Consider the following 20245-nt stretch of genomic DNA (forward strand, 5'->3'; position numbering starts at 1 on the left):
CATGGGCTTGACTCTGTCTTTCTGCTCCATAGCATGAAGAAGTTATGAACAATCTGCATAGGCTCCTGTCTGAAAACTTCATGCAATATGGATTTTTGAATCAAAATATCTGGCTAGTACTAGAGAACTAATAGGACTTCAGGGCAAGACAGATGTCTGTTGACCCCTTTATCTCATATAAAATCTTGTTGAATTACAACTGATACAAAGAAAAGATCTGCTGGCTATACCATGCAAGTAGGAGCAGCACGCAGCCCTTGACTATGTTGTGGCCCTAACTTGTGCTGTTTGGTTGCAGGAGCTCGTGTCAATGCTAAGGACAACATGTGGCTGACCCCACTGCACCGGGCCGTTGCCTCCAGAAGTGAAGTGAGTGATCTCCCGTTTAATCTAATACCTTCCATGGTCTGTAGAAAAAGCTCTTTGCATTGAGTCCTTCAAGGATAATCAGGGACCCAGCAAGCCATGAGGAGAGAAGGACAAAGCAGAGTATTCATGTTCAAGAAGGGAAGAGGTGGGGGAGTGAACCAAAGTCAGATGGAGGTTCTTGGCACAGAGAGAGTAGGGCAAAGCCAGTCATTGGTAGAAACATGCCTTTTAAGTCTAGAGCAAGAGGGTTACCCAAAATGGGCAGGTCTTTGTGTGTCTTGTGAATGTCAGACATGGAACAGTAGGAGGGTTCTTGGTTATCTGAGGCGGACACAGTTAACCTTGACTTCGGTGGGTCTTCAGCCTGGAACAGAGGGAACACAGCAAGCGGATCCATGCAATGCCAGAATGGGAAGAGAGGGGGAAATGAGCAACCTTGGGAGAGCATGGCACATCTCCTCAGAGCAGAGGTCAGTCAAGCTAGTCCTTAAAGGATAAGCAGGGGCCCAGCAAGTCAGGAGGAGGAGGGGCTGGTGCAAGAAGAGAAGAGGCAGAGGAGTGAACCTGAGGCAGGTGGAGGTTCTTGGGACAGAGAGCATAGTGCAGGGTCAGTCAGATCATTGGGCTGCCCTGTGAGTAATTGGCAGTGGGCTCAGCAGATCTTCAGAGCAACCACCATGGTGGCAGGGTAGAAGTGGGGCTGCATACAGGAGCTCTGATAGTTGCCAGCCAGAGCAATAGGAGAAGGATGAGGGGTGGGGTGGAAGACCAGTCAGTTCAGAGATTGTTAGGTGCAAACCTCACAGCATTTTGGCATCTTTGGAGAATGGGTGGAAAAGAAGCTGGCAGGTAAACAGCGGTGTCCTTCACTGAGCAGGCTTAGTGGGGTGGGGTGGGGGTGAGAAGGTTGAAGTCCTGGGAACTAGCCTGTTCTTTTCAAGATACAATCTGGGAAATATGTCACTGGAATGTAAACTCCATGGGGGGGGGGGAAGGGGGGACAGGAGGCTTTTACTGCTATTGTTGTTATTATTACTATTATTATTCTATGATGGATCCCAAATTTAGAATGTTCTAGAAACAGTTGAAAAGCTAGTTTGTTGTTGAATTCTGGAGATGTGTAAAGACAATAAGTATGTCATCATTATTTACGTAGGTCTGGACTTCAGGGATGCGGATGATCATGGCCAATGGCTCGGCTGGTCTAGTGGGAGGTTAATGGAGGGAAACGGAGGGCCACTATGGGAACAGGGCTGGTGGGGGGGGGGGACCAGTAAATATCAGCCTGGCCACAGAGGGCACAAGATTCTCACCTCAAAGGCACTGAGTATTGAGGGTGACTTTGGCCAGCAGAGCTTCTCTGACATTGGAGGAGGTGATGATGTTCACCAGTAAGTTTGCCCACATGACATGTGTCTGTGCCTGGCCTCAGTGCCAGATGTTCCTCTGTGGCAGCTATCTGGGGATTTCAGGATCTACTTAGTATGTGGCAGCTCAGTGCTTATTATCTTCCGTGTGCTTGGTGTTTGGAGTTGTTTTTAAAAGGGGGTTGGCTGTATTCTCTTTCCACGCAGTCTGTATGGAAGGAGGGAGGGAATTCATCTGAGGTTCTATGTTTTATTTCTGTTGTACCTGAGAAAACATCATGATGACTGCTCAAGATAGGAAGACCAGCCTCAAGAGACCAGCTTCTTCATATGGGAGCACCTCAGAGGCTAAATCCTGAATAAATTTAATGTCTTTTAAAATACGTAAACAAATAGTCTTTTCTTCCCTACCAAGAATGAGATCTTTTTAGCTAAAAGAATTTAGGCACTTTCTATATATGAGGTAGTGTACGTGCTGATAGAACTACAAAGCAAATAATACACAGGTACAAAGGATGCGGTCCCCAGCCTTAGGGGAGGAAGGACATATAGTACATGGTTGCCGTAGCCTGTGGCCTTCTTAAGCAGCCACCCTTACAAAAATACAAATGTTTAGATCCTTATATCGTCATCCATTTGCCCTTAGCCACCTTCTGGTATCATTGTATGTCTTGATGTTTGAGCCGAGCTGACCCGATGATGGGTTGTACGGTTTTTATATTTCCATGTCTGTGAAGGGCACTCGTGGCTTCCTCAACTAACCAGCAACCTCTGCAGGTTTTCTGGGTAAAAAAGAAAAAACTGCCTGGGGATGGCTCTTGCCAGGGAGGAACTAGGTGTAAACTCACAAAAGATGATGCGTGTATAGTATCTTCCACAGTTGACCAATTTCTAATGAAAACTGGAGTGTCTGAGTCTGTCGTTAGAGTTAGATGCACTGAACATCTGAACTTGGGCTCAGCACGGTGCTGTGGAGGCCCTAAATTCAAGCTCATTTTTTTTTTCTTCTGAATTTGGTCCTCTGGCTGTTGTTTCATGCCTCTCCTTTCTAAGAACTGGGAGAAAGAGAAGTAGGCCTAACGAAAAGGAGAGGGCGTTTGTACTGTTGTTTTGGTATTTGGCTCATTAGGTCTTGCTAAAGAGGATGCTGCGTTACAGGATGAGCTGGTACATCCATCCATTCTTCAAACTGAGGTTGATAATGAGTGTGTAGTAAAAACATTTTCTTCATTGGAAAGCTTTTAAACTCTACGGTACCCTCAACCTTGTCACCTGACATATTTGAGTGTCCCAGGATCAAAACAATTCAGAACCGATCGGCATTGCCTGCCACCCAGTGCTCCGCTGGTCCCATCTTCCTTCTTTGCTGACTTTCTCCAAGGTGGTGGAGAAATGGAGAGACTTTAACTTGTATATCAGAGAAACAGTTTTTTGTAACAGTGGCCAACAGAGATAAGGAAGACTTGAGGCTCCTGTGCCCAGTGCGCTCCTCTGGCTGCTTTGCTTTGCTTTCTGTAAGGATGCAAGCCTGGGGCTGAGCACAGAAAAGCCCGCACTGAGGCTTACTGGGTGGATGCACTGTGTTACCGCAGTGGCTTTCAGGGAGCACAGGGCTGCGAAGATTGTGATGTTTGGGGCCTGAGTATGAATGTGCTGGCATCAGACCTGAGTTCCTTCTGCCGTGATGGGCTGAAGGGCACCAAAGGGAAATTGCCGGACTTTTCACTTCCCTCTTCTAAAAACTATGTTTGGGTTAGAAAAGTTAAAGTTTGCATCCTGATTTTGGGGAGTTGGATTGAGCACATTGTGTTTTGTTTTTTTTTTAAAACGTTGCCATTCTGAGAATTTATTGAGCATTCACCATGTGCTAAGGACTTTCTGAGTATTAATCTACTTTAATCTCTGAGATTCTGACATAGTAAGAAACCTATTGGTGATACTTTTAAAGAAATTCATATACTGTCTTAAGTTAGTTATTTAAAAACTTTATAATCTTCCCCCACCTTCAAAAATATCTTCTTCTGACTTTTATGAGGTATCTCCTATTTGTCCATTTCCCATATGCATTATGTTTGGTCTCCATTTCCTTTAATGAGAGGCATCTATGTAACCATTGGTTTGGAACTTTGCATCGGAGCTTGGTGGAGTACCAGTGGGCACATGATTGAAGGCAACGATACCTTCTTCCCTTGAATCTATCAGTTGAATAGACTTTAGCAACAGAGAACTGTTCATGTCTGGGCCATGTCTGAGCCCATTCTGGCGCAGGGCTAGTTGTGCGACCCACCGCTGCAGCTGAGGGTTTGTGATTGCAGCGATCATGTATTGCCCAGAAGATTGCAGCTTGCAGCCTGTCTTCTGGCTCTTATATTCTTTCCAATTCATCTTCCCTGATGCCTCTGAGCTTTGGAGGTGAGAGTATATTTAGTTTAAGGGTGATTACTCGACTGCCATGATTCGCAGCACCCTTTTAGCCATGAGTCTCTGCATTCACTGCAGACCATTGGAAAAAGGCCTCTCTGGTTAGTGCTGAGAGTGGTCTTTGTCTGTGTGTTAAACAACAGAAGGGAATTTTCTCCAGTACCTGTGGTATACCAGTACCATGGACTTGTGAGTGGGGTTTATAGTACCAACTATGGAGTTCAGAAGTACATTTCAAATCCAATCAGGGAGATATTGAGTTACCTTTATAACTTTCACGCCACTATAGTGCAAATAAGCACATTTTGCCTGACAGGTTGGTGTCATAGTCCCTAGGGTTCACAGCTGGGTAAGATTGTTGATGCCTTTTCTCCCCCAGCCTCCATACCCCCAGCACTGTGAAAGCTAGCCAACAGGGAGATCTCCAGCTCAGTATGAATACTTTTGTGTTTGTGTTTCCTAACATTCAAAAACAAGGTTTTGTGAATAGTCCCTATAGTGTTCTCCTATCCCTTAGTCTTCAGTGAGCCCCTTCATATTACTAGGCTATAGAATAAGTGTGCCCTAATAATACATTAGTGGGGTGAGTTTAGTTTGATATTAGACACTTCTAAAAGAGCAGTCCTGTTAATTGAGCAAATTGGTTGAGCACCAATGTATTATGTGCTTACAGAACATGAGAATGCTATAATCAATATGAGATAAAAGCCCCCAAAGGATTACAGTAATACAGTCTAAGCATTCAGGATTCATGTGTGACCTCAGGAACAGTACAGCACAGTAACTGTCCTGTTAACATATGCCAGTTAGTATTTACCAACCTTGCTGGTATTCGTGTCCCTGTATTTATGCCATTCAAAGTTACTGAACGTAAAGTATGTGCAAGGCACCAGCTAAGCTCTGAGCAGAATACAGAGTTGTTTTAAGACCCAGAGCCTGGTCTAAAGCAAATTATAATTCACTGAATTGACATTGCTTACATCTGCAAAAACTGTGTCTAGTTCTAAGCCTTACTTCCCCACAGGGATTTGTGGCCAAGGTAAGTGCAGTGCACATTAGAGAGTGAGAAGTGGAGGTGGTAGTTTTGAGATGTGTGCAGCGTCTCTTCAGCTTTCCCATGTGCTGCAGTGTGTGCACCTACTCATCGGACTGGCTGCATAAAGACAGAAACTCATAAAAAGTGGAAACCAGGTGACTTGTGGCATCCACGGTTGTCTGTCCCCATCCCCCCTCCCCCTCCCCTCCCCCTCCCCCCTCCCCCCTCCCCAAATCTGCCTCTTCTGTAGGGCAGGCTGCCACGGGGCATCATCCAAAAAGGCCTACAGCTGTAAGACTGAGCACTAACATGGCTGGAACTTTCATTTAGGAGAAATAGTAGGATCCTCCCTAGTGTTTGTTCATTAAAAGAGAAAAGAGGGCTTTGAAAGAACACAGCGTGTTGGGCCTGTGCCCTGGGGCCACGGCGCTGTGATCTGCCTGTGAACTTCCAGAAACTTTGGAAGAAATTGAATAACTCCATATCCAGGCATAGTGACTTGTCCTCGCAATTGTAGCATTCAAGAATCTGTGACCAGTGGATCTTGATTTCAAGGACAGCCTGTGCTGCACAGGAAGCCGCACCTCAGTAAAACCAGACAAGCAAGTGAAAAGAAAAGGAAAAACAAAAGACTCACAAAATAAAAATTCCCTACCTCTTACCTATAACAATATGTCAATACTGTTATCCTTCATTATTTTCATTCTAATTGCTTTCTGTTATATTTTGCAAGTTCTGGGTTGTGAAGCACTGGAAATGATAATTAAATTTTTTGAGACTGGGTTTCATGCTGGTTTTGGATTTGTGATGGTTCTTCTGTGTCTGAGAGTTGGGATTATGGTGTGTTACACTGGCACACTTAGCTGAAAATGTAATTGTTAAAAAAACTAGACCTTTACCACAGATAGTTGAGAAGCTACTAAGTATCTTTTCTTAGTCCAGAAAGTACCAGCCTCCCTCCTCCTGTGTTAATTTCTTCTTCACCTTGTATATTTAAGCTAGGAAACTCCTAGACATTAAATTTTACCCAGTGTGCAAATATAGGAAAAGAAAACCATCTTTGATTTAAAAACTTAGTCTCCTAAGTAGTCATAAAATTATTTCTTCACAAAACCAAAGTTAAAGCACTTCCAAGGTTGGCATGCCTGAAATCGGAACACAGCTTTAAAATCATTTTTAAAGCAAGGATTTGGTATGGTCTGAATATTAGATTTCTATTAAATATATTAAGCCAATTTGGCAGGATAAGCTACAGCTTAAAATTATAAATAACTAAGGAGAATTAACATTTGGATACATTTATGCCAGGATACTGACTTGGCAGACTTATCCAAGTCTGGTAGAAATCGCTATACCCTGAGTCAGCCTGCTGATGGGTCATCAGCCTCAACTTCAGCCATCAGCAGATGAACTGAGGGTGCCTGTGCATGGAAAGGGCCCCTTGGGGAACCACTAGGCTGCTCTGTTTTATATGTTTGTGAATTTAATGCCACAGCCTTTGTTGTTTTTTTGTACTGGTCATTAGTTCTAGGGTCTTGTGCAGGATGGGCAAGTGCTCTACATTTTTATGATTTTTAAAAAATACTATTTTAATTTTTGAGGTTACAATATGTTTGCATCATTTACCTCTTCCCTTTCTTCTCTGGGTATTCCCATATACTCCTCCTTGGCGCTCTTCCAAATTTGTAGCCTCTTGTTTTATTAGTTGTTGTTGCATATATATATATATATATATATATATATATATGAACCATATATATTTATATGAAATATAAAATAAATAATAAAAACATCTAAAAATAAAAAACATAAATAAACATATAAATATAATTACTACTTACTCAGTCTGTATGTTACTTGTGTGTGTGTTTTCAGGGCTGACCATTTGGTATTAGGTAACCAGTCGATGTGCTTTTCCCTGGGAAAGACTGCTTCTCTTACTCCCAGCATTCCTTGCCCGTGGTTCCTCATGTAGGTCATGGGATTTTCTCTGTCTACTTTAGCATATTTGTTGTTGCTCAACTCACATTTGGGCAGTCAAGTTGGTGAAACTTTGAGTGTAGTTCCTGACATTCCTAGAAGTCACAGCCTCACAGTAAATTTCCTGACCTGCCTCTTACAATCCCTCTGCCCTTCTTCTGTAATGTTCCTAGAGTGTTAGGTGCAGCAACTGTGTTGTGGATATTTTCATATTTTAAAACGTTAATTTTTAGAAATTAAGAACTCCTTTATATGCTAATTATTTCTTAATGGAGCCCTCTTACATTAGGAAAATGAAGCAAACAGATAGAAATATGAAAATGGAGAATGGTGGAGGAAAAACATGTAACAAAAGTAGAGAGAAAAATAAAGGTCACGGCTCTTCAGGGTATCCCTTATCTGTAAGAGCTGGACATGAAAGTCCAGTGTGGTGACATTTGCAGTCACATGGGAAAAGTTCACAGGAAAGAGGCTTCCTGCCATGTACATTACCCTGACTGAAAATAAACTTGAACTCTTGAACTGCAGCCCAATGTCATGGTCACCTTGGAGTCAGAGTTGATAAAGATTAAAGACCATGTGCCCCATCCTATACAAGTCTAGATTCTCTTGGTGGTTTCTAAGATTTGGGGTTGGGTTCCTGCTTGTATTCCCTGTGTTTGTGTAGCTAATGTGTCTGTGTAGCTAATGCGTCCGTGTAGCTAATGCTTCCGTGTAGCTAATGCGTGTGCTCTCAGGCTCTGGCACCCACCTCTCCCCAGCACACATGGATCATGTCCTTATGTCTTCATCCCTGGTGCACACTAGGACTTTTTACTCACTATTCAAAACAATGCATCAAATTCACAACTGACCCTTGCTTTAACACCGAGGCCACTGACTTTCAGCACAGCCTCCTCCTTAGGAGGTACCTTAATTATAAGCAACATTTTTGCAGCAAATAAAACTTTAATCAGACTTGATAATTTTCAGTTTCTGATAATTCAACCAATGGCTATTCCAGGGGTCTTCAAACTTTTTATGCAAAAGGACAGATAGCACGTTCACCTTTGAAGTTTGTAAAAGTAACTTTTATTCATGTGATATAATTGTCTTGGAGACTTTCTTCTGAATAAACTCACTCTTGCTAGTTCCTTCTGAGCTCTGGCTGGCTATTTCAACTCAGCTGTTCTGCCTCAGACTCTTCTCCAAGCTGACTGATTCAATCTGGCTTCTCTCAGCTTCTCACTGCATTGATCTTCTTGGGATCAAACCAACTCTCTAAGTTTGTTCTAATCTTCTGGCTCCTTCTCATTCTCTGGCTTCATCTACCTCTGCTGATCTGCACTGAACTGCATGAACTCATGGATGAACACACCTTCACTGCACTCACTGCACTGACTCCCAACTGACTTTCTCTCCCTGTGCTGCTCTTACATAGATTTTTTTTCCTGAGAATTGGGTGCATCCTATCTCTGACTCATTCTGTCAAATCCTTCTCTGATTTGTCACTTTGTCTGCTCTTCTATTAGACATCACTGTTTGGGATTAAAGGTGTATACTAAAGGATTCCAGCCAGAGGGCCAACTAAGGGCCTGTTGGCATTCCAGCTGGATCACACAGACCTAGAAGGTCTTTGGATATGATCAGAGCAGCCTTGTTGCTGGATTAAGATACCTCCATAGTAGTTTCTCACCTCAGTCTCTCAGCTCAGCTGCAGTATTCATGAAAACAGGCATGGACACTTTGAAAGATGAACTGTGTGGGGTCAAAAACAAGACAAAATATGTATATTGTTAAAATACTTTAAAGATACTGATTACAGCACAGGCCTTGAACTCAAGATCTTCCAGCCTCCCAAACAAAAAGCATTTATTTATATGTAAATATCACTTGCATATAACTCTATACGATCTTTGCTTAGCATATTGCCTTGAATTAATGAATGAATTGTGAATGATTCTTAAGTATTTATTTAGATGTATCTAGGCTACGTCTTATTCACTTCCCCTACGTTATGTTAATAATCAGTCATTTTATGCTGAGAATATTGATGCTAGTAGAACAATGGTTTAGCATGCAGACACTGTGTTTGATCGCCAGCACCAAGAGAAAAAAAGATAATTATATTTTATTAACTTTCAATTATAAATTTCTCCTGAATTCTCTAGTCTTATCTCCCAACAGAATACGTTTGTGAATGATCTTGAATATTTTATCTGTCCTAAATTCACATAACACCTAACAGAAGCAAGAACCCATACAAGCACAGTGAAATAACACTGAACTAAGGCGAAAATGCTCAAGTGACAGTGTGTATTATTGCTTTGCTGTGAATGTGAGAAATGGGTGCTACCATTTTATGTCCTGTATCTGCAAAACATTTTTTGTGGAACACATCTTCAAAATAGTGTACCCCATTTATATTTAAGCTATATATATATACAGAATAGCATGTATGTCCAGGATGAGATAGTTTATTTATCTTTTGCTTATACAACTGTGAAGGTAACAGTCTTCTAATGGCTTTTCTCTGCCTTGGCCACATTCTTGCCAGAGCTGATTAAACTCGTCACTGCTTTTTACCACCACATACCAGCAGTGTAAAGCTTTCCCCAGAGCTATAAGAAGCCTCAATGCTGGGATGACACTTGCTCTGTTACTGTTGGTATCTCTGGTCCTTGGGTGCCTTGCACAGACCTCTTCCTTCATCCCCCAATATTGGGAATTGAGCCTCAGGTCCCATACGCTAGACAAGCATTCTGTCAATGAGCTACATCCCTGGCTTAGTCAGGGTTTCTATTGCTCAAAAAGACCCTGTGACCACCTCTTATAAAAGAAAGCATTTAATTAGAGCTTTCTTACAGTGCAAAGGTTTAGTCCATTTCTGTGATGGCAGGAAACACGGTGGTGTGTGGGTAGATGTGGTGGAGAGGTAGCTGAGAGTTCTACATCTGGATCTGCTTGCAACAAGAAGAGACAATGGAGGCCTGACTTGAGTATCTGAGACCTAAAGCCCATCTCCTGTGACACACTTCCTCCAACAATGCTACACCTATTCCAACAAGGCCATGCCTCCTAATAGTGCTAATCCCTATGATTACATGTTTTTATTTAAACTACCACAATTCCTAATCCCCCTTTGACTTTTCTTATTAAGATAGTATACTTACAAAATTGCCTGGGCTGGCCTTAAGTTTAGTCTGTAGCTCAAACTGCAATCCTCCTGCCTTAGCTTCCCAAATAGCTGAGATTACAGTTCTGTGTGCCACTAGATCTGGGAAGTTTTAGGACTCTTAGTTTAAAGGTACACATTAGAATCTGTAAGAGCACTTTCAATCATCACTGTGCACAGAGGTCCAGTCAAAGGGAATGGATGAGAGGGTGAGCCTGAATTCTTCAGAGGAAGGCCCATTCTTCCCTGAGGATTGCTCTATGTAAGGGAGGAAAGAGCCAAGGGCATGGTGCCAACCCTGAGGTAAATAACAGCTCCAAGTGGAGATTAATATCTTTTGATCTTTGCAGTTCTAGCAATGTTTCACGTGAGCATCACAGTGTATGTGGGACCTGTGAGATGGCTGGGCAGGCAAAGTCTCTTGCCAGTAAGCCTAAAGACCCACATGGTAGAAATAGAGAGCTGACTCCAACAACTTGTTCTTATACACACAAATAAATGTGAAAAAAATACATATTTATGTTTTACTCTAAAACAGACTTGTGGAATATTGAGTAATATTTTTTTCAGCCTTCTGAGGGTGGGCAGTGTATATCTAGTCTTTATTTGTTTAGGTCTCAGTAGTTACTGGAATTTTACTTGCATCATCTAGAAGAAGTTCCCAAACTACTGTACTATTCATTTTAATAGTATGATAGGTTTCTCCAATTTCTTTTTACTCACATTTTGCTGTCCAAGTTAGCTGTTTATCTCAATATATTGCTAGTTCTGACTTACAGAACATTTTTTCATAAACATTTACATCTGGGCTCAAAATGTTGATTTTGCTGAGTTCAAATCCATCCTCTGGTGATTGAGGTTCCTAAAAATAACTTCTGGGTTCATAAAGAGTAGCAATTGTGTGGTACTGATGCCTTTCACCAGCTTACTGATGCCACAATGACAAGGCATCTTTGAATAATACTACTAATGAATCCTAGGGGAGTCTCTGGAAGAAGAGAGAAGTAATCAGTGGATATTTTCTTCTTGAAAAGAACTATATAAGTCACTTGACTAAATAGTAGTCATAAAAAAATGCTGAAACTAATAGTCTTGGGTGGGTGGAGACATCTCCCTTCTATGGTATAGGTAGAGCTGAAAGTTATAGGTAAAGAAATGAGTAAGCTGATTGGGTCAAGGAAAGGAAATCAAAATCAAAAGTCTAAACAATTGTGTAAAAAAATAATGAACAGAACAGCAAAAGAAGCTGCTCATTATAGCCAGGCCTGGTAGTGCACACCCATAGTCTTGTCACACAAGAGGCTCAGATGGGAGGATCATGAGTTTAGGGACAATCTGGGTTGCATTGTGAGTTCCAAGCCATCCTGGGACAACTTTCTGAGATCTTGTTTCAAAATAAACAAATGGAAAACCAAAACAAACCAAAGAAGCTTTACTAATTGTAATGGAAAAGTTGGAATCATTTTATTATAGCTTTAAACTGAGACAGTCATTAATTACTTCCTTTGACTGCTTATCGATTTCACAAGATGGAAGGTCACGTGCTACATATTGGCACAGAGAACCTAGATTCAAAATGTGGTCCAAGAATGTTTGACAGGCTTTGGGAGTTTGTTAGCTTATTTATTCCCAGACTCTTCTCATTTTAGAGGACAGTTTTTATAGATTTTTTTTTTACAGATATTTTACCTGATATGCACATCTGCACATGACTGCTTGTACTGGCTGGTTTCGTGTGTCAACTTGACACAGGTTGGAGTTATCACAGAGAAAGGAGCTTCAGTTGGGGAAGTGCCCCCATGAGATCTAGCTGTGGGGCATTTTCTCAATTAGTGATCAAGGGGGGAGGGCCCCTTGAGGGTGGTACCATCTCTGGGCTGGTATTCTTGGGTTCTATAAGACAGCAGGCTGAGCAAGCCAGGGGAAGCAAGCCAGTAAGGAATATCCCTCCATGGCTTCTGCATCAGCTCCTGCTTCCTGACCTGCTTGAGTTTCAGTCCTGACTTCTTTTTGTGATGAACAGCAATGTAGAATTGTAAACTGAATAAACCCTTTCCTCCCCAACTTGCTTCTTGGTCATGATGTGTGTGCAGGAATAGAAACCCTGACTAAGACACTGCTCTCAGGTGATCCAAGGATGCCTCATCAGAAAACTGTGTCTTTAGAAAGCGAACTTAATTTTAGATGGGGGCTAGGCTCTTGACCTGAAAGAGCAAGATAGAGAGATTGCCTCATTCTGTGTTACCTCTTAGATCTCTACCTCGTATGACTTGGCTTGTCCACAGCCTGCCTGGGAGGGCAGCCATCTTTCCTTTCTTACTACAGTTCCTATGTCCAGAGAAGCACCTTACCCATAGGAAGTATTGACTGGGCATTTGTCAGTGATCCTGCAAACTACTTTTGTTGTAGGAGGCAGTACAAGTATTGATTAAACACTCGGCTGATGTCAATGCAAGAGACAAGAATTGGCAGACCCCCCTCCATGTGGCAGCAGCCAATAAGGCCGTTAAGTGTGCAGAAGTGATCATTCCATTACTGAGCAGTGTCAATGTCTCGGACCGAGGGGGGCGCACAGCCTTGCACCATGCAGCTCTGAACGGACACATGGAGGTGAGTGTTCTTGGCCTTGGGATCTGGGCCACACTGCTTAGACCCTGTTAGCCACAGATGGAACCACTGTTGAGACTTTATGTGAATGTGAGAGTAATAGAGGTATGTTGCCTGGACAGTTATATCCATTCTCAAATTCAGACCATAATGAGTTGAAACAGTAGATTGTCATTTCAGTCTTCTCCTTTGACACGAGCCAGTCTTTCTAGTCTGTCTACCTAGTATAAATCCTTGAGCTGCTGTTAGGCTTGATGCTAATTTGGTTTAGATCATCTGCAAGCAACAAGGAGCCAGCAGCATTGGAGGGAACACCTGATTTCATTGTGTGTTATCTTTCAGATGGTCAATTTACTCTTGGCCAAAGGGGCAAACATCAACGCATTTGACAAGAAGGACCGACGTGCTCTCCACTGGGCAGCATACATGGGTGAGTATTCTGTGTGTGGAAAGAAAGTGCCAAGGTCTTCGCTACCTCAATGGTAGGTTAAGTGCCTACTGTGCACAAGACCCTGGTTTTAATCCCCAACATATTGAACAACAATTAAAGACCACAGGCAGATGACCTTGACAACACATGCCATGGGCTGATTGTTGACCATGTAGGACAAGTCTGACTTAAATGGATTTAACTTGAATGAAGATTTGGCCTGTTTTCCTGGCATTTATAAAGTACTCTAGTTGGACAGTTGCCCTGTCAGAGGTTTATTTATCCCAAAAGAGGGAAGGATGACTCATGGCCTGGACCTCTCTGAACATTCTTCACTCTGGATTGGAAAGCTACAAACATTGCTTGTCTGTTAGTTTGTTATGCCATCAAAGTGTTTAGGAAAGAGAGCTGGCTGGTTAACAAAGCAAGGACACGATGCTCTTTATCTTTGCGCTTCTAAATATTTTTGAAAGAAGCAAAGGGAAAGAAGAGAAGGCAGCTTCCTCTGTATAAGGAAGTGGAGGATCCCAGTAGATCAGGCTTCTGCTGTGCTGGGCACAAGTGGAAGCCCACAGGGTTCCCTCTGTCCACTTCACTAGAGTTGAAAAGATCGCATCTCTGTTTTGTCCTCTCCTTTTGATCATCACAAAGATGTTGGGCAAATGATAGTACTCAGAGTTTATCCTCAGTCAGACCTGAGAGATGAATAACTAAGATCCTTCTGTGTGTTTCTGATTGGAGAACAAACTGCAGTTAAAACAGAAGATAGGGTTCTACCAGACTTAGATGCACACAAGCTGACATCCGTCCATGGGCTATTGTTCTGGTAAATCCCAGATGAGCCACACACTGGGACACAGAAGGGAGTACAGCAATGGTGGCCATGGGAACTTATAAATTACATCATGTGACACAGTAAAGGGAGATGCATCATAAAGAGGTATATTTAATACAATAATATGTATAATATTTTCCATTGCTGTGGAAGCTTCTATATAGGGAAGGGAAATTTGGAAAATAAATACTGGAATATTAGATGGTATTTCCAGGGATTAGTGATTATTTTTTATTTTGTTTCATTTGCTTGTTTGTTTTGAGCATTTTTGCTTGTTTGAGTCAGTTTCATAAGCATACATATCTGTTACCATCATTTCAAAAATTAACATTAATTGTAGGGCAGAAAGGAGTAGATTGGGGTGAGAATAAAACAAATCCCACATCTAAAGATTTCTGAATGAATTCTCAGAATTACAGATGCAAAGAATCTTTAAATTTTATAAGAATTAACTCTCTGTGTAGGAAAAGACCTTGAACTCATCTTCCTTCTTCCCAAGTGCTGGGATTCCAGGGGTGTGCCACCATGCCTGCCCCTTTGGGCACAATGTACACGGAACTACTCAAAGAACCGGCGCACGGGGTGGGGGTGGGGGGTTCCAGCTTACATGCTTTGCTGATGTATAGTTAAAATATTTTTGTGACCCAAAGAAGTCAAATCATTATTGCTCATGCCATCAGGTTACAGATAGGGTGACATACAATTCTCAGGAGACAGGATAAGAACTACAGCAGGTAGCTCGAGTCGGCACCACCTAACTAAAATATTTTTCTATATAAAAGATTTTTTAGGTTAGGAGTTAAATTTTGATAAAGCACATTTTACCTCCACCCCTTAGCCTCCCATACAAATTGTAGGTCTCGGACTCAGTGTTTGTCTCCTGACCTTCAGTTAGCTGCAACATTTATAGTACTGAACTTAGGCTTTAAATGATCTTCAATTATAAGATAAAGGCCCAACACGTGTGCCGTGTGGACTGGGGAACAGAGCCCAAACGAACCACAAAAGCCGAGCTTAGGGAGGCTTTCTATTTAGTGAATGACTGATGGGAGTTATTTTACATGGAAACATAAGAAATTGTCTTTTTATGGACATTTCATTAAGACCCAACAAGGCAATGGTAATTTCAGATTAAACAGTAATATGTAAGTATTCTGATTTTTTTTTTTTTAAATTGGTTTCTAAACTAAATTTTTACTGCTAGGCTTTTTGTGGTACGGATGGTGACTGTTTTCATTTGTTGCTCTTACTGTGTCTGTTTGGAGGCTCTTGCTAAGTCATCTAGGCTGATCTGGAATTAAGTGTGCAGCCCGTGCTGTGTCTGAACCTGTAACTGGCTTGATTTTTCACCCAAATGCTGGGATTACACACTCAACACCAGTACAACTTTTAAAAGGTGGAGCTACTGATACATTGTCAGCATCTGGTTCTTATTTGGTATCGTGGTAAATAGCCACCACCTTTGCTACGTCTCATTCCAGCCGTATATATGAATCATCCTTTTTCTCCCCATGGGATTTCTATAATGTCTGGTACATAGTAGGTGCTCAATAAATGCTCATTGTTTATCTTTCATGAGGCAGCTTTTTTTTTTTTTTTTAAGTAAATGGATCAGGGAAATACTAGTGGTAAAAACAGCTAAGAATTATCTCTCCTGTGCAGTGAGTTGTCACATTGTCTTATAAAGGTTGACTATGGTTTTGCTGCTCTGTTTGTCAAGGCCACCTGGACGTTGTGACTCTGCTCATCAACCACGGTGCAGAAGTTACCTGCAAAGACAAGAAGGGCTACACCCCACTGCATGCTGCAGCCTCCAATGGGCAGATCAACGTTGTCAAACATCTCTTGAACCTGGGGGTGGAGGTAAGCTCTGATGGCCATATCGCTGCGGGTCACGTCTTTCTCTCTGGGTTTCCTTCTGCTCTGAAGTGAAATCCTGTTTGCATTTTTATTCAAGTGGAGAAAAACTTGTTTTCTTGGATCATGCATGTATTTCTTAGTTTATGTGAGCTGATAGGGTGTGAGGGGGTGACTAGCAGGAAACCAGAAACAGACTATAGGCATAGAGGAGTATGCAGACACTTATATTTCTTTCTTTTCTCTCTCTTCTTTTTTTGCTTGTTTTTGTCTTTTGAGGTAGAGTTTCTCTGTAACCCTGGCTGCCCTGGAACTTGCTCTGTAGACCAGACTGGCCTCATGCCCTGTCACCTCCCAGGAAACATCTATATTTTATACAATTTGTAATAATCAGTCATTTTAAAAGGCCTGTCAGAAGCAGACTTTGGAAATCCTGGCTCACAGCAGGAGGGAATTAATGGATGGTGGGGATTGAATAAGCAATGGCGTTAGAGAGCTTGGCTCCTCAGCCAGTCTGTCCCTTCTCCTTCAGCTTCTCCTTCGGCTAGGAGCAGCCATGCTCAGGGCATCTTACCTCTGGAGGAAAGGAGAGTCAGGTGCTGTGTGAGACAAGACGCTAACATCCAGAGCCTTGAGCAGGTCTGGCTCTGCCGGAAGACCAGCCTGCCCTGTTGAGGGGTCAGGCTCCGGAGTGAAAACAGAATTGATTCTGAGCCTGACTGGAGAACATGGGGTTCACGTGCCACTGTCTTGCTACCCCTGTGCTCTCTCTTCACGGTCCCGTTGCCAAGCCCATGAGTTAGTTGGGTTTGTCCTTTTCTAGCATTGTGAAAGTCTCTCTGCTTTCCATTTGATTTATCCATCTCTATCTGGATAAACCCCTTCACAGGCCGAAACCTCTAATAACCTTGTAACTTTTTTTTTTTTTTGGTCATATTCAATTTTGCTTCTCTTTCCCCAGGAAAGGGGGTGGGGTGGGTACACATGCTATCAGGATAGCCTGCTGGGGAGCTAGTGAGCTCTGAATAATTATGCGGATGTGGAAATTCTCTTTCTCTCACCAGAGCCATTAGGCCTTTTGTGGCAAATGGAGTAAATTGGCTCCAGTGATTTTAATTGTCCTTGTTGGATGCCTTGCAGATTGATGAAATCAATGTCTATGGAAACACAGCCCTTCACATCGCCTGCTACAACGGCCAGGATGCTGTCGTTAACGAGCTGATCGACTACGGTGCTAACGTGAACCAGTCCAACAACAGTGGCTTCACCCCTCTGCATTTTGCAGCAGCGTCCACTCACGGTGCTCTGTGTCTGGAATTGTTAGTGAACAATGGGGCCGATGTGAACATTCAGGTATGACATCACTCTCTCTGCCCTTAAACGCGTTCGCACTGAGCCTTTGAGCTAACCTAACTACCGTCAGTCAGTCATGCTGTGTTTTCGTGAATTGGAAGCACTTATATTCACACAGCCTTGTCCTGGATTGAGATGCTGTGGAAACGGCTGGGTTGCCTTTCTAGGTATGATGGTCCCAGCACATAGGCACCAAGGCTCCAGGCGTATCTCCTGTGGATTCATGAATGCTTCAGGCCATGTTGGCGCTACCTCAGCCCGTTTTTTAGCATGGCACGGTTAGTAACAGGGGAGAGCTGCTAAGAATACAGAGGAATGACTAACTCATGATTGTTCCCAATCCCAGCAGGCCCTTCAAATGCTTCTCTTCAGCAAGCTGTTCCGTAGTGAAGGAACATGGACCAGGTAGTAGTGAGCATTTCCGTCAACCATGGAGTTGCTTAAGGATGGCCCTGCTCTTAATTTGACAATGCAGGAGAATCTGAACAAGAGATCTGATCTCTGGCCATTACAGATTCACGGTACAGGAGATAACACACATTCAGGCACTTGAGACAAAACGTGACGAGTGCTGGGAGAAAAAGAGGAATCAAACTTTGCAAAGTAGATGATACACATGTTAGCCTTGTCTCTTGTTTGGGGATTTAAAAAAAAAAAGAGAGCTCATTTTTGTACAGAGAATTTGAGAGGAGCCACAGAAATAATTTGGGTGAGGGCATTCCCAACAGAGAACAGCATGAACGAGGGAGGGACAAGCCATGGATAAGAACAACTGTGTGAATGGTGACTTCTCAGCTCACCATGATGGCTGACAAAGGCAGCCTCTGTTGCTATGCACTCAGTGTTTCCCATCTGGCTTGTACTGAAGCACCCTTGCCCTGTAGCAGAATATCCTGAGCAGTGCCCCCCACCATCCTCAGCACCCCCTACCATCCTCAGCACCCCCCACCATTCTCAGCACCCCCCACCATCCTCAGCACCCCCCACCATCCTCAGCACCCCCCACCATCCTCAGCACCCCCCACCATCCTCAGCACCCCCCACCATCCTCAGCACCCCCTACCATCCTCAGCACCCCCCACCATTCTCAGCACCCCCCACCATCCTCAGCACCCCCAACCATCCTCAGCACCCCCCACCATCCTCAGCACCCCCCACTATCCTCAGCACCCCCACTATCCTCAGCACCCCCACTATCCTTAGCACCCCTACCATCCTCAGCACCCCCCACTATCCTCAGCACCCCCCCCCATCCTCAGCACCCCCCACCATCCTCAGCCTCAGTTCCTTTACTGTTTACATTCAGGACTCCTAAAGCAAAGTTTCAGGATCTTCCATGTCTATGTTGAAAAGTCATGATTTCAAAGGTTTAATTTCAGGACTAAGTTTAATTTCAAGATATTTTATAACCTCTATTTACTGTTAAATATTTTTATATTTTTTCTTACAATATCCCACAGTGAAGAATGTAAGACAAATGATCAGAATAACACTTTATTAGTTGCATAGAGTATAAGTGGGAGAAGGAACCCACACACAATGAAAATGTGAGAAACTAAAGCATCAGGCTTACACCGCAGCTAGGAGCTGGGCCTCCATAGACTGTGGGAACTCTGACCTTCACAGAACAATTAGAAACAGCAATATAACTTCAGAACATGGAGGCCAGAAAATATGCAAGTGCATGAATATTTCAAACTCTGAAATAATAAAATAAAATAAAAAATGGAAAAAATAATATAAGCTCTTAACAAACAAAATAGAGTAAAATGGCTCATGGAAATTTCCATCCAGTATACATGACAATATGTTCAATATGCTTAATATATAAAGAGTTCATAAGAAGAAATATGGTAGGCTACTAGAAAATTTAAGCAAATATGGAGCACAAGAGAAAATTTGTAATACCTATGAAGCCATGAAAAATATTCTGTATCATTAGTGATTAAAAAATGCAGGAAATGCAGGCTAATACTTTAAGGTTGACAAATATAAAGAATATTAATAATGCCTAGGCCTTGTGTTATCAGAGTACAGTAAGTATGTATGCAATCTCATTTGTATTTTTTGTTTTGTTTTTTGAGACAAGATTCAGTTTATCTGGCGTTGACATGCCTTTCTTCCTGCTGGTCTGAATCTGGATTCTAGGTGGAGATACCATCACCAGCTTCACTGTGTGTGTGTGTGTGTGTGTGTGTGTGTGTGTGTACAGAAAGGCCATAAACTACCTGGAGTAGTATCAATACACTAATATCAGTTATCACCTGCAAAGACAAAAATTCTGATTTGGGATTTTAGTTTTATTTTTGTATTTTGGAAAATCCTCTGATTTTGATGAGCGGCCATGTTGTTTTTAAATTTAAAAGAAAGCATTTTTTATTTTGAAGGGGAAAAAATCATAGCTGCATCTGAATTATAAATGGGATGGCTTCAAAATAACTGAAAGTTAGTGTAATTGGAGTAGGTAACGAGTCATTAGGAAGAGGAATGGGAGGAGCCAATGAGGAATGGGAGGAGACAATGATGGGTGGGAGGAGCCAATGAGGGATAGGAGGAACCAATGAGGAATGGAAGGAGCCAATGGGGGAATGGGAGGAGCCAATGATGGGTGGGAGGAGCCAATGAGGAATGGGAGGAACCAATGAGGAATGGAAGGAGCCAATGAGGAATGGGAGGAGCCAATGAGGAATGGGAGGAGCCAATGAGGAATGGGAGGAGCCAATAAGGAATGGAAGGGGCCACTGAGGAATGGAAGGGACCATTCAAAGGGAGAAGCCTTGCAGAGGGAGAATCATCAAAGGTTGGCAAGACAACGGGTAGGACCTGAGGATGAGGA

At 42.6% G+C, this 20245-nt stretch overlaps 1 protein-coding gene across 2 annotated transcripts in view; it reads left to right on the forward strand.

Annotated features, from left to right (window-relative positions):
- Positions 1–20245, forward strand: part of Ankrd44 (ankyrin repeat domain 44) — a 299425-nt gene that overhangs the window by 153865 nt on the left and 125315 nt on the right. For both annotated transcript variants that reach the window (XM_052193557.1, XM_052193558.1), the window contains exons 4-8: positions 299–369; positions 12737–12937; positions 13277–13364; positions 15920–16062; positions 17197–17409. In XM_052193557.1, coding sequence (XP_052049517.1) covers positions 299–369; positions 12737–12937; positions 13277–13364; positions 15920–16062; positions 17197–17409 — 716 coding nt within the window. The remainder of the gene's footprint in view (positions 1–298; positions 370–12736; positions 12938–13276; positions 13365–15919; positions 16063–17196; positions 17410–20245) is intronic.

Source organism: Apodemus sylvaticus, chromosome 9 (genome assembly GCF_947179515.1).
Source record: "Apodemus sylvaticus chromosome 9, mApoSyl1.1, whole genome shotgun sequence".
Classification (NCBI taxonomy): domain Eukaryota; kingdom Metazoa; phylum Chordata; class Mammalia; order Rodentia; family Muridae; genus Apodemus; species Apodemus sylvaticus.